The 14,003-nt window shown below is 60.4% G+C and overlaps 1 protein-coding gene across 1 annotated transcript; it reads right to left on the bottom strand.

Moving 5' to 3' along the window:
* Positions 1–822: 822 nt before the first annotated feature.
* On the bottom strand, positions 823–11,282 carry CLDN15 (claudin 15; the record flags this gene model as incomplete). The annotated part of the gene is made up of 5 exons (XM_082300566.1): positions 823–2,444; positions 2,815–2,907; positions 3,928–4,009; positions 5,632–5,763; positions 11,045–11,282. The coding sequence occupies 5 exons, from the start codon at positions 11,280–11,282 to the stop codon at positions 2,369–2,371; spliced, it is 621 nt and encodes a 206-aa protein (XP_082156692.1). The 3' UTR covers positions 823–2,368.
* Positions 11,283–14,003: the final 2,721 nt, after the last annotated feature.

The following is a 14,003-nucleotide window of genomic DNA, read 5'->3' as shown; positions in this document are numbered from 1 at the left end:
CGTTACTGGGAGCACTGGGGGGGTCACTGGGGGTTACTGGGAGCACTGGGAGCTGTTACTGGGAGCCGTTACTGGGAGCACTGGGGGTTACTGGGAGCACTGGGAGCCGTTACTGGGAGCACTGGGGGGTCACTGGGGGTTACTGGGAGCACTGGGAGCCGTTACTGGGAGCCGTTACTGGGAGCACTGGGAGCCGTTACTGGGAGCACTGGGAGCACTGGGAGCCGTTACTGGGAGCACTGGGAGCCGTTACTGGGGGTTACTGGGAGCCGTTACTGGGAGCACTGGGAGCCGTTACTGGGGGTTACTGGGAGCCGTTACTGGGGGTTACTGGGAGCCGTTACTGGGAGCACTGGGAGCCGTTACTGGGAGCACTGGGAGCCGTTACTGGGAGCACTGGGGGTTACTGGGAGCCGTTACTGGGGGTTACTGGGAGCCGTTACTGGGATTTTGTTCCGCCTTTATTGGGAGGAGCCCCCGAAACGCCGGGGTGGGGGGGGGGAGGGGGGGAGGGGATTTTGGGGCGGATTTGGGGAATTTTTGGGATTTTGGGGCGGATTTTGGGCGGATTTGGGGAATTTTGGGGATTTTGGGGCGGATTTTGGGCGGATTTGGGGATTTTTGGGGATTTTGGGGTGGATTTTGGGCGGATTTGGGGATTTTTGGGGATTTTGGGGCGGAATTTGGGCGGATTTGGGGATTTTTGGGGATTTTGGGGCGGATTTTGGGCGGATTTGGGGAATTTTGGGGGATTTGGGGGCGGATTTGGGGATTTTTGGGGATTTTTGGGCGGATTTGGGGATTTTTGGGATTTTCGGGAGATTTGGGGGGATTTTGGGGGGGGAGTTTTTGGATTTTGGGAAGATTTTTGGGATTTGGGGCCGTTTTGGGCCGATTTGGGGATAATTTGGGGGCATTTGGGGAGGGTTTGGAGGGGATTTGGGGGATTTTTTTGGGGTCGGGGAGGGGATTTGGGGAATTTGGGGGAATTTGGGGATGATTTGGGAAGATTTTGGGGGGATTTGGGGAGATTTTGGGATATTTTGGGCTGATTTGGGGATTTGGGGAGTGATTTGGGGGGAATTTCGGGAGATTTGGGGAGATTTTGGCCGATTTCGGGAGATTTGGGGGTAATTCGGGGCTATTTTGGGATTTGGAGGGGATCATTTGGGATTTGGGGATATTTTGGGATGATTTGGGGAATTTGGGGGGATTTGGGGATATTTTGGGAGATTTGAGGGGATTTGGGGATTATTTGGGGATTTTGGGGACTCCAGGAGGATATTTTGGGATGTCCTGGGGTGTTTTGGGATTTTGGGATATTTGGGGAATTTAAGGTGGGATTTGGGGAAGTTTTGGGGGGATTTGGGGGCTCCAAAGGGGTATTTTGGTATAATTTGGGCTGATTTGGGGTGATTTAGGGTGATTTGGGGTGATTTTGGGATGTTTCAGGTGATTTTGGGGTGAGGGGTGGGATTTGGGGGATTTGGGGGGGGATTTTGGGGAGGATTTTGGGGTATTTTGGGCTGGTTTGGGGTGATTTCGGGCAGTTTCAGGTGATTTGGGGTGGGATTTGGGGGATTTTGAGCTGATTTGGGTGATTTGGGGGGTGATTTTGAGGTATTTTGGGTCTAATTTTGGGGTGATTTGGGGGTATTTTGGGGTGCTCTGTCCAGTTCCGGGGTGCTCCGGGCCGATTTTGGGGTGATTTCGGGCGGTTTTGGCTCACACGTACTCGTTCCTGCCGTATTTGGGGTGATTCCGGGCCGATTTTGGGGTGATTTCGGCCGATTTTGGGGTGATTTCGGGCGGGTTTGGCTCACACGTACTCGTTCCTGCCGTATTTGGGGTGATTTCGCCGATTTTAGGGTGATTTCGGGCCGATTTTGGGGTGATTTCGGGCGGTTTTGGCTCACACGCACTCGTTCCTGCCGTATTTGGGGTGATTTCGCCGATTTTGGGGTGATTTCGGGCCGATTTTGGGGTGATTCCGGGCGGTTTTGGCTCACACGTACTCGTTCCTGCCGTATTTGGGGTGATTTCGGCCGATTTTGGGGTGATTTCGGGCGGTTTTGGCTCACACGTACTCGTTCTTGCCGTATTTGGGGTGATTTCGGCCGATTTTGGGGTGATTTCGGGCGGTTTTGGCTCACACGTACTCGTTCCTGCCGTATTTGGGGTGATTCCGGGCCGATTTTGGGGTGATTTCGGGCGGTTTCGGCTCACACGTACTCGTTCCTGCCGTATTTGGGGTGATTCCGGGCCGATTTTGGGGTGATTTCGGGCGGTTTTGGCTCACACGCACTCGTTCTTGCCGTATTTGGGGTGATTTCGGGCCGATTTTGGGGTGATTTCGGGCGGTTTTGGCTCACACGTACTCGTTCCTGCCGTATTTCTCCCCCAGCGGGGGGGGCGGGGTCGCGGCCGGGCGGGGCCGGGCGGGGCTGGGGGGGGGGGGGAGGGGCCTCAGCGCTGGGGGAGGGGCGGCCCCGCCCCGAGCCCCTCCCCCACCCCCAAACCGCCCGAGGGGAGGGGGCCCGAAATTGGGGGAGGGGTCCAAAAATTGGGGGAGGGGTCCCAAATATTGGGGGAGGGGCTTTGGGGAGGGGTCCTGAGAGTGGGGGAGGGGCCGCGGTGCCGGGGTGGGGGAGGGGCGTCAGGAAGGGGGGGGGGTCTAGTGGGGGAGGGGTCTCGGGGGTGGGGGAGGGGCTTGGGGAGGGGTCTCGAGAGTGGGGGAGGGGTGCCGGGGTGGGTGGGGGAGGGGCTTTGAGGTGGGGGAGGGGTCCCAGGGTGGGGGAGGGGCGCGGTTCTCACCCTCCTCGCGCCATCCAGAGCAGCGCCCCTCCCCCCGCCGCCTGCAGCGCCCCTCCCCCCCCCGCCAGCAGCACCCCCGGGCCCGGCTCGAACCTGGAGGGGGGAGGGGAGAGGAGGGGAGGGGGCGTCACCCCAAAAACCCCCCCCGGAAACACCCCCGGGATCCCCCAAAACCCCCCCCGATCGCCCCAAAAAACCCCAAATCCTCCCAAATCACCCCAAATTCCCCCAAAATCAACCCCAGGGACCCCCAAATCAACCCCAGACCCCCCCCCCCCAACCTCCCTGGGATCCCAAAATCTCTCCCCAGGGACCCCCAAATCTTCCCAAATCACCCCAAAATTCCCCAAATTCCCCCAAAATCAACCCCAGGGACCCCCAAATCAACCCCAGACCCTCCCCAACCTCCCTGGGATCCCAGAATGTCCCCCAGGGACCCCCAAATCCTCCCAAATCTTCCCAAATCACCCCAAAACCCACCAAATCTTCTCCAGGGACCCCAAAATCCCCCCCCAACCCCCCCCAAAATTCCCGAAATCCCCCCCAGGGACTCCAAAATCCCCCCAAATCTTCCCAAATCACCCCAAAATCCCCCACATTTCCCCCAAATTCCTCCCCAGGGACCCCCAAATTTCCCCAAATCTTCCCAAATCACTCAAATTTCCCCCAAAATCAACCCCAGGAACCCCCAAATTCCCTTCAAATCAACCTCAGACCCCTCCAAACCCTCACTGAAACCTCCAAATCCCCCCAAATCCCCCCAAAATCCCCCAAATTCCCCCTCAAAAGCAACCCCGGGGGCCCCCAACCCCCCCCCAACAGCCCCAAACCTGCCGGGGACCCCCAAAATCCTCCCCGGGGACCCCCAAAACCCCCCCCGAGACCCCTCAAATCCCCCAGGGGACCCCAAACTCTCCCCCCCCCCCCAACCCGGGGACCCCCAAATCCTCCCTGAGACCTCCCCAGCCCCCCCAGGGGACCCCCAAATCCCCCCCAGGGGACCCCAAAATCCCCCCCAGGCAGCCCCAGAACCCACCAGAGACCCCGAGACCCCCCCTGGGGGACCCCAAATCCCCCCCAACCCCCCCCCGAGCCCCCCGGCCCCTCCCCCACCTGACCCCCAGGGTTTGGGGGTCGAAGAATTCCTGGGTGACGCTGACCCCGAACCAGAGCGCGGCGCCCGCGGCGGCCAGGCCTGGGGAGGGAGCCCGAATCAGCCCCAAATCGGCCCAAATCGGCCCCAAATCGGCCCAAAATCGGCCCAAATTGGCCCCAAATCGGCCCAAATCGGCCAAAAATCAGCCCAAATTGGCCCAAATTGGCCCAAAATCGGCCCAAATTGGCCCAAATCGGCCCAAAATCAGCCCAAATTGGCCCAAAATCAGCACAAATTGGCCCAAAATCGGCCCAAATTGGCCCAAATCGGCCCAAATTGGCCCAAAATCGGCCCAAATTGGCCCAAATCGGCCCAAAATCGGCCCAAAATCAGCCCAAATTGGCCCAAATCAGCCTAAATTGGCCCAAATCGGCCCAAAATCGGCCCAAATTGGCCCAAATCGGCCCAAATCGGCCCAAATTGGCCCAAGTCGGCCCAAAATCAGCCCAAATTGCCCCAAAATCGGCCCAAATTGGCCCAAATTGGCCCAAATCGGCCCAAATTGGCCCCAAATCGGCCCAAATTGGCCCAAATCGGCCCAAAATCAGCCCAAAATCGGCCCAAATCGGCCCAAATTGGCCCAAATCGGCCCAAAATCAGCCCAAATTGGCCCAAATCGGCCCAAATTGGCCCAAATTGGCCCAAAATCAGCCCAAATTGGCCCAAATTGGCCCAAAATCGGCCCAAATTGGCCCAAATCGGCCCAAAATCAGCCCAAATTGGCCCAAAATCAGCACAAATTGGCCCAAAATCGGCCCAAATTGGCCCAAATCGGCCCAAAATCGGCCCAAATTGGCCCAAATCGGCCCAAAATTGGCCCAAATTGGCCCAAATCGGCCCAAATTGGCCCAAAATCAGCCCAAATTGGCCCAAATCGGCCCAAAATCAGCCCAAAATCCGCCCAAATCGGCCCAAAATTGGCCCAAATAGCCTCCAAATTACCCAAAATCAGCCTAAATCGGCCCAAAATCGGCCCAAATCGCCTCCAAATTACCCAAAATCAGCCAAAATCGGCCAAAATCAGCCCAAATCGGCCCAAATCGCCTCCAAATTACCCAAAATCAGCCAAAATCGGCCCAGATCGGCCCAAATCAGCCCAAAACTGCCTCCAAATTACCCAAAATTGGCCCAAAATCGCCTCCAGATTACCAAAATCGGCCAAGATCGGCCCAAATCAGCCCAAAATCGGCCCAAAATCGCCTCCAGATTACCCCAAATTTGCCCAAATCGGCCCAAAATCGCCTCCAGATTACCCAAAATCGGCCAAAATCGGCCCAAATCAGCCCAAAATCGCCTCCAAATTACCCAACATCGGCCAAAATCGGCCTAAATCGGCCTAAATGGCTTCCAAATTACCCCAAATCGGCCAAGATCGGCCCAAAATCGCCTCCCAATTACCCAAAATTGGCCAAAATCACCTCCAAATCGGCCAAAATCGGCCAAAATCATCCAAAATCGGCCAAAATCGCCTCCAAATTACCCCAAATCAGCCCAAAATCGGCCCAAATCAGCCCAAAATCACCCAAAAAATCCCCCCCAGGACCCCCAAAATTCCCCAAATCCCTCCAAAATGCCCCAAATACCCGAAAACCTCCCCAAAACCTCTCCCCCGCCCCTCCCCCACCCCCCCGCCCCCCCCCAAATCCCCGCCCCTCCCCCACCTGCCAGCAGCAGCAGCGCCCCCCCCGCGGCCCGGGGGCACCTCCGGGGTCCCGCGAAGCCCCCCAGGGCCACCCCCAGAGCCCCCAGGGCCGCCCCGAGCACGGCCAGGGCCCGGCTGCCCTGCAGGTACCCTGGGGGGGCGAAAAGGGGGGGTTAGAGACCCCAAAAGAGCCCAAAATCACCCCAAAAACCTCCCCAAAACCACCCCAAAATCACCCCAAAAGCCTCTCAAAAAACACCCCAAAATCACCCCAAAAACCTCCCCAAAACCACCCCAAAACCTCCCGAAAACCACCCCAAAACCACCCCAAAATCACCCCAAAAACCTCTCAAAAATCACCCCAAAACCACCCCAAACCCCCCCGGGCCCGGCTGCCCTGCAGGTACCCTGGGGGGGGGGAAAGGGGGGGTTAGAGACCCCAAAAGAGCCCAAAATCACCCCAAAAACCTCCCCAAAACCTCCCCAAAATCACCCCAAAATCACCCCAAAAACCTCTCAAAAAACACCCCCAAAAAGAACCCCAAAATCACCCCAAAAACCTCCCCAAAACCACCCCAAAACCTCCCCAAAATCACCCCAAAACCACCCCAAAATCACCCCAAAAACCTCCCCAAAACCACCCCAAAACCTCCCGAAAACCACCCCAAAACCACCCCAAAAACCTCTCAAAAATCACCCCAAAATCACCCCAAACCCCCCCGGGCCCGGCTGCCCTGCAGGTACCCTGGGGGGGCGAAAAGGGGGGGTTAGAGACCCCAAAAGAGCCCAAAATCACCCCAAAAACCTCCCCAAAACCACCCCAAAACCTCCCCAAAATCACCCCAAAACTACCCCAAAAACCTCCCCAAAACCACCCCAAAACCTCCCCAAAATCACCCCAAAACCACCCCAAAATCACCCCAAAAACCACCCCAAAACCACCCCAAAATCACCCCAAAAACCTCTCAAAAAACACCCCAAAATCACCCCAAAACCACCCCAAAAATAACCCTGAAAACCTCCGGAGAAACACCCCAAAAAGAACCCCAAATACCCCAAAATAACCCCAAAAACCTCCTGAGAAACAGCCCAATAACAACCCCAAAACCTCCCCCAAATCCCCCAAAATCACCCCAAAAAACCTCTCGAAAAACACCCCAAAACTCCCCGAATACCCCAAAATCACCCCAAAATCACCCCAAACCCCCCGGCTGCCCTGCAGGTACCCTGGGGGGGGGAAAGGGGGGGTTAGAGACCCCAAAAGAGCCCAAAATCACCCCAAAAACCTCCCCAAAACCACCCCAAAAACCTCCCCAAAACCACCCCAAAACCACCCCAAAATCACCCCAAAAACCTCCCCAAAACCACCCCAAAATCACCCCAAAGACCTCTCAAAAAACACCCCAAAATCACCCCAAAATCACCCCAAACCCCCCCGGGCCCGGCTGCCCTGCAGGTACCCTGGGGGGGGGGAAAGGGGGGGTTAGAGACCCCAAAATAGCCCAAAATCACCCCAAAAACCTCCCCAAAACCACCCCAAAACCTCCCCAAAATCACCCCAAAACCACCCCAAAATCACCCCAAAAACCTCCCCAAAACCTCCCCAAAATCACCCCAAAAACCTCCCCAAAACCACCCCAAAACCTCCCCAAAATCACCCCAAAACCACCCCAAAATCACCCCAAAAACCTCCCCAAAACCACCCCAAAATCACCCCAAAAACCTCTCAAAAAACACCCCAAAATCACCCCAAAACCACCCCAAAAATAACCCTGAAAACCTCCGGAGAAACACCCCAAAAAGAACCCCAAATACCCCAAAATAACCCCAAAAACCTCCTGAGAAACAGCCCAATAACAACCCCAAAACCTCCCCCAAATCCCCCAAAATCACCCCAAAAAACCTCTCGAAAAACACCCCAAAACTCCCCGAATACCCCAAAATCACCCCAAAATCACCCCAAACCCCCCGGCTGCCCTGCAGGTACCCTGGGGGGGGGGGAAAGGGGGGGGTTAGAGACCCCAAAATAGCCCAAAATCACCCCAAAAACCTCCTGAAGAACCTCCTGAGAAACACCCCAAAAAGGACCCCAAAACTCCCCCAAATACCCCAAAATCACCCCAAAAACCTCTCAAAAAACACCCCAAAAATAACCCCAAATCTCCCCAAAAAATAACCCCAAAACCAGCCCCAAAAATAACCCCGAAACAACCCCAAAACTCCCCCAAAATAACCCAAAGTACCCCAAAATAACCCAAAACCCTCCTGAAAAACCTCCCCAGAAAACCCCCCCAAAATAACGGCTAAATAACCCAAAATAACCCCAAAACCACCCCAAAACATCCCCAAAAATAACTCCAAAACACCCCAAAACCAACCCCAAAAACAACCCCCAAAACCCCCCAAAACAACCCCGAAAGTCCCCCCAAAACACCCCAAAATACCCCAAAATAACCCAAAACCCTCCTGAAAAACCTCCCCAGAAAAAAAACCAAAAATAACGGCTAAATAACCCAAAATAACCCCAAAACCACCCCAAACCTCCCCAAAAACAACCCCAAGACCTCCTGAAAAATCTCCCTAAAACCCCCCCAAAATAACCCCAAAAATAACCCCCAAAATAACCCCCAAAATAACCCCAAAACACCCCAAAAACAACCCCAAAATCCCCCTAAAAATTATTTCAAAAAACCCCAAACACCCCAAAATCCCCCAAAATCCCCCCAAAACCCCAAATCCCCCCAAACCCCCAAACCTCGACCCTCCCCTGGGACCCCCAAATCCCCACCTGGACCCCCCCGGGTCACCCCCCGATGTCCCCAAGGTCCCTCCTGGTGTCCCCAATGTCACCCCCCCCCCCCAGAGTCACCCTCAGGGTCACCCCAAGGTCACCCCAAGGTCACCCCAATGTCCCCAATGTCCCCCCAATGTCCCCAATGTCACCCCGGTGTCCCCAATGTCCCCCCAATGTCCCCAATGTCACCCCAAGGTCACCCCGAGGTCACCCCAAGGTCACCCCGGTGTCCCCAATGTCCCCCAATGTCACCCCCTGGTGTCACCCCGATGTCCCCCAAGGTCCCCCTGGTGTCCCCAGTGTCACCAGCACCCCCCAGGGTCACCCCAATGTCCCCAATGTCCCCAATGTCCCCCAATGTCACCCCCCCCCCATGTCACCCTCCCGGCACCCCAAGGTCACCCCGATGTCCCCAATGTCCCCCCGGTGTCACCCCAGTGTCACCTTCAGTGTCTCAGCACTGTCACCCCCCCCCTCCCCCCGTGTCACCCCCCCCAAGGTCACCCCAAGGTCCCCCTGGTGTCCCCAATGTCACCAGCACCCCCCTGTGTCACCCCAAGGTCACCCCAAGGTCACCCCCGTGTCCCCAATGTCCCCAATGTCCCCAATGTCCCCCAATGTCCCCCCAATGTCCCCCCAATGTCCCCCAATGTCCCCCAATGTCCCCCAATGTCCCCCAATGTCCCCCCAATGTCCCTGTCCCTCCCTGTCCCCGGTGTCCCCCCCCGGCCCCCCAGTGACCTCCCCAATGTCCCCAGTGTCCCCCCAGTGTCCCCCCGGTGTCCCCCCAGTGTCACCCCAGTGTCACCTTCAGTGTCTCAGCACTGTCACTCCCCCTCCCCCCCGTCTCACCCCCCCAAGGTCACCCCAATGTCCCCAATGTCCCCCCGGTGTCCCCAATGTCACCCCCCCCCCCGTGTCACCCCAAGGTCACCCCTCCCCCCCTGTCCCTCCCTGTCCCCAGTGTCCCTGCAATGTCCCCCCTCCGGTGTCCCCGATGTCACCACCCCCCCCCTCCCGTGCCACCCCCCCTGGCACCCCAAGGTCACCCCAAAGTCCCCAATGTCCCTCCCGGTGTCCCCCGATGTCACCAGCACCCCCCTGGTGTCACCCAAAGGTCACCTCAGTGCCACAGCAGTGTCACCCCCCCCTCCCCCCGTGTCACCCTCCCCGGCACCCCAAGGTCACCCCAAGGTCACCCCAAGGTCACCCCAATGTCCCCAATGTCCTCCCTGCCCCCAATCCCCCCCCAGTGTTCCCAGTCCCCTCTGTCCCCAATCCCCCCAGTCCCCCCCAATCCCCCCTGTCCCCTTTGTCCCCAATGTCCCCTCAATGTCCCCTCAATGTCCCCAATCTCCCCCAGTCCCCCCCAGTCCCCCCCAGTCCCCGTACTGGGCAGGGTGACCAGTGACACGAGGGGCACACACGAGGTGACCCCGATGTCCCCAAGGTCCCCGATGTCCCCTCAGTGTCCCCAGTCCCCCCTGTCCCCCCATCCCCAATCCCCCCAATGTCCCCTCTGTCCCCACTGTCCCCAGTCCCCCCAGTGTCCCCAGTCCCCCCAGTCCCTGTACTGGGCAGGGTGCCCAGTGACACGGGGGGCACACACGAGGTGACCCCGCTGTCCTCTCAATGTCCCCAAGGTCCCCAATGTCCCCCCAGTGTCCCCAGTACCCCCCAACCCCCCCTGTCCCCTCTGTCCCCAATGTCCCCAATGTCCCCCCAATCCCCCCCAGTCCCCCCAGTTCTCCCAGTGCCCCCAGTGCCCGTACCGCGCAGGGTGCCCAGTGACACGAGGGGCACACACGAGGTGACCCCAAGGTCCCCACTGTCCCCAGTCCCCCCAGTGTCCCCAGTCCCCCCAATCCCCCCAATCCCCCCCCTGTCCCCAATGTCCCCAATCCTCCCAGTCCCCCCAGTTCTCCCAGTTCCCCCAGTCCCCGTACTGGGCAGGATGACCAGTGACACGAGGGGCACACACGAGGTGACCCCGATGTCCCCTCAATGTCCCCAATCCCCCCCTGTCCCCCCGTCCCCAATGTCCCCACTGTCCCCAGTTCCCTCCAGTGTCCCCACTGTCCTCAATGTCCCCAAGGTCCCCCTGTCCCCCCATCCTCCATCCCCCCAGTCCCCCTCTGTCCCCTCAATGTCCCCAAGGTCCCCGATGTCCCCTCAGTGTCCCCACTGTCCCCCCAATCCCCCCCTGTCCCCACTGTCCCCAGTCCCCCCAGTGTCCCCAGTCCCCCCAGTCCCTGTACTGGGCAGGGTGCCCAGTGACACGAGGGGCACACACGAGGTGACCCCGCTGTCCTCTCAATGTCCCCAAGGTCCCCAATGTCCCCCCAGTGTCCCCAGTACCCCCCAACCCCCCCGTCCCCTCTGTCCCCAATGTCCCCAATGTCCCCCCAATCCCCCCCAGTCCCCCCAGTTCTCCCAGTGCCCCCAGTGCCCGTACCGCGCAGGGTGCCCAGTGACACGAGGGGCACACACGAGGTGACCCCAAGGTCCCCACTGTCCCCAGTCCCCCCAGTGTCCCCAGTCCCCCCAGTCCCCCCAATCCCCCCAATCCCCCCCCTGTCCCCAATGTCCCCAATCCTCCCAGTCCCCCCAGTCCCCCCAGTGCCCCCAGTCCCCGTACCGGGCAGGGTGACCAGTGACACGAGGGGCACACACGAGGTGACCCCGCTGGCATCGGTGGCGCAGTCGGCCCAGAGGCCGCGGGTGACGATGACCGCAGTGACCGCGCTGCTCTGGCCCCCGCCCATCCCCCACACGCCCTCGGCCACTGCGGCCACCAGGAGCCCCCAGCCCGTCACCCCCAGGGCCACCGCGGCCAGTGCGGCCACCGGGCCCCAGTGCCACCCCCCCGGCGCCATCCGCGGCCACTGGGCACTGCTGGCACTGGGCAGTGGGCACTGGGCACCAGCAGCACTGGTCAGCAGGCACTGGTGGCACTGGTCAGCGGGCACTGGGCAGTGGGCACCAGCAGCACTGGTCAGCAGGCACTGGTGGGCACTGGTCAGCAGGCACTGGTGGAACTGGTGGCGCTGGTCGCTGGTGGTGCTGGGAGTGCCGGTCAGTGGTCACTGGTAGCACTGGTGGCACTGGTCGCTGGTCACTGGTGCTGCTGGTGGTACCAGTGGTGCTGGTCACTGGTGGCACTGGGAGTGCTGGTCAGTGGTCACCGGTGGTGCTGGGAATGCTGGGAGTGCTGGTCACTGGTGGCACTGGTGGTGCTGGTTGCTGGTCACTGGTGGTGCTGGGAGTGCCGGTCAGTGGTCACTGGTGACACTGGTGGCACTGGTGGTGCTAGTCACTGGTCACTGGTGTCCATCACTGGTCATCAGTGTCTGGCCAAGGTGTCACTGGTCACTGGTGGCACTGGTGTCCGGTCAGGTGTCACTGGTCACTGGGAACGCTGGGCACTGGTGGCTCTGGTGGCTCTGGTCACTGGTGGCACTGGTCAGCGATGTCCAGCACTGGTCACTGGTGTCCAGCACTGAGGTCACTGGTGTCTCTGGTGTCCGGCACTGGTGTCACTGGTCACTGGTCACTGCTGTCACCGGTCAGTGCCGTCCGGCCGGGATGTCACTGGTGTTTACTGGTGTCTCTGGTGTCCAGCACTGGTGTCTCTGGTGTCCACTGGTGTCACTGGTGTCTGGCACTGGTGTTACTGGTGTCACTGGTCACTGGTGTCACCGGTCAGCGCCGTCCAGCCGGGATGTCACTGGTGTTTACTGGTGCCACTGGTGTCCGGCACTGGTCAGCGATGTCCAACACTGGTGTCACTGGTCACTGCTGTCACTGGTCAGTGACGTCCGGCACTGGTGTCTGGCACTGGTCAGCGATGTCCAGCACTGGTGTCACTGGTGTCTGGCACTGGTCAGCGATGTCGAGCACTGGTGTCACTGGTGTTTACTGGTGTCACTGGTGTCTGGCACTGGTCAGCGATGTCCGGCACTGGTGTCACTGGTGTCACTGGTCACTGCTGTCACTGGTCAGCGATGTCCAGCACTGGTGTCACTGGTGTTTACTGGTGCCACTGGTGTCCGGCACCGGTCAGCGATGTCCGGCACTGGTGTCACTGGTGTCTGGCACTGGTCAGCGATGTCCAGCACTGGTGTCACTGGTGTTTACTGGTGTCCCTGGTGTCCGGCACTGGTGTCACTGGTGTCTGGCACTGGTCAGCGATGTCCGGCACTGGTGTCACTGGTGTTTACTGGTGTCACTGGTGTCCGGCACTGGTGTCACTGGTGTCTGGCACTGGTCAGCGATGTCCGGCACTGGTGTCACTGGTGTTTACTGGTGTCACTGGTGTCCGGCACTGGTCAGCGCTGTCCGGCCGGGCGTGGCCGGGGTGGGGGAGGGGCCGCGTGCCACCGGCGCCCCTTGGGGGGTGCCCCCCCGCCCCTCCCCCCTCAGGAAGGAACCAGGTGTCCGGAGCCGCCCCTCCCCCCTTCCGGAGCCGCCCCTCCCCCCTTCCTGCCCCTCCCCCCCCCGGGGGCACCCGAGGGGTCCGGGCCGCCCCTCCCCCACCCGGGCCCCTTCCTGTGACGCAAATCGGGGGGGAAACGGGGGGGGGGGGGGGGAAGGGACCCCAAAAACCGCGGGGGGGGCCCGGGAGGGGCTCGGGGGGGGCTCGGGGGGCTCTGGGGACCCTCGGGGGGCTCTGGGGGGGGGGCTTGGGGGGGGTCTCAGGTGACATTTTGGGGACATTCGGGGGTCTCGGACACTTGGGGGGCACTTGGGGGGCTCCGGGGACCTTCGGGGGACATTTGGGGGACACTTGGGGGGTTCAGACACTTGGGGGGCTCAGGTGGCACTTGGGGACACTTGGGGGGCTCTGGGGGGGCTCAGGTGACAATTTGGGGTCACTCGGGGGTCTCGGAGACTTGGGGGGCACTCGGGGGGCTCCGGGGACCCTCGGGGGACACTTGAGGGGTTCAGAGACTTGGGGGGCTCAGGGGGGCTCAGGGGACAATTTGGGGGCTCAGGCGGCACTTGGGGACACTTGGGGGGCTCTGGGGACCCTCGGGGGACATTTGGGGGACACTTGGGGGGTTCAGACACCTGGGGGGCTCAGGAGATACTTGGGGACACTCGGGGGGCTCTGGGGGACACTTGGGGGGGGCTCAGGTGACAATTTGGGGTCACTCGGGGGTCTCAGAGACTTGGGGGGCACTCGGGGGGCATTTGGGGACCTTCGGGGGACACTTGGGGGGTTCAGGGGACAATTTGGGGGCTCAGGCGGCACTTGGGGACACTTGGGGGGCTCTGGGGACACTTGGGGGGCTCTGGGGGGGCTCAGGTGACAATTTGGGGACACTCGGGGGTCCCGGAGACTTGGGGGGGCTCAGGGGACTCTTGGGGGTCCCAGGGGCCACTGGGGGGACTCCGAGACTCGGGGGTCACTCGGGGTCACTCGGGGTCACTCGGGGGTCCCCAGCCCCTCCCCAGCCCCTCCCCCACAGACGAGGCTCGGCCCCTCCCCCACGTGGGAAAAGCCACTTTATTCCCCTCCCCCCACGGCGGGGGGGAAGGTGGGGGAGGGGCGGGAGGGGGCGTGGCCACGCCGGGCCCCGCCCCCCACGCTGGAA

This window comes from Coloeus monedula (assembly GCF_965178545.1).
Source record: "Coloeus monedula genome assembly, chromosome: 40".
Classification (NCBI taxonomy): Eukaryota; Metazoa; Chordata; class Aves; order Passeriformes; family Corvidae; genus Coloeus; species Coloeus monedula.
This window is presented reverse-complemented; position numbering and strand designations above follow the sequence as displayed.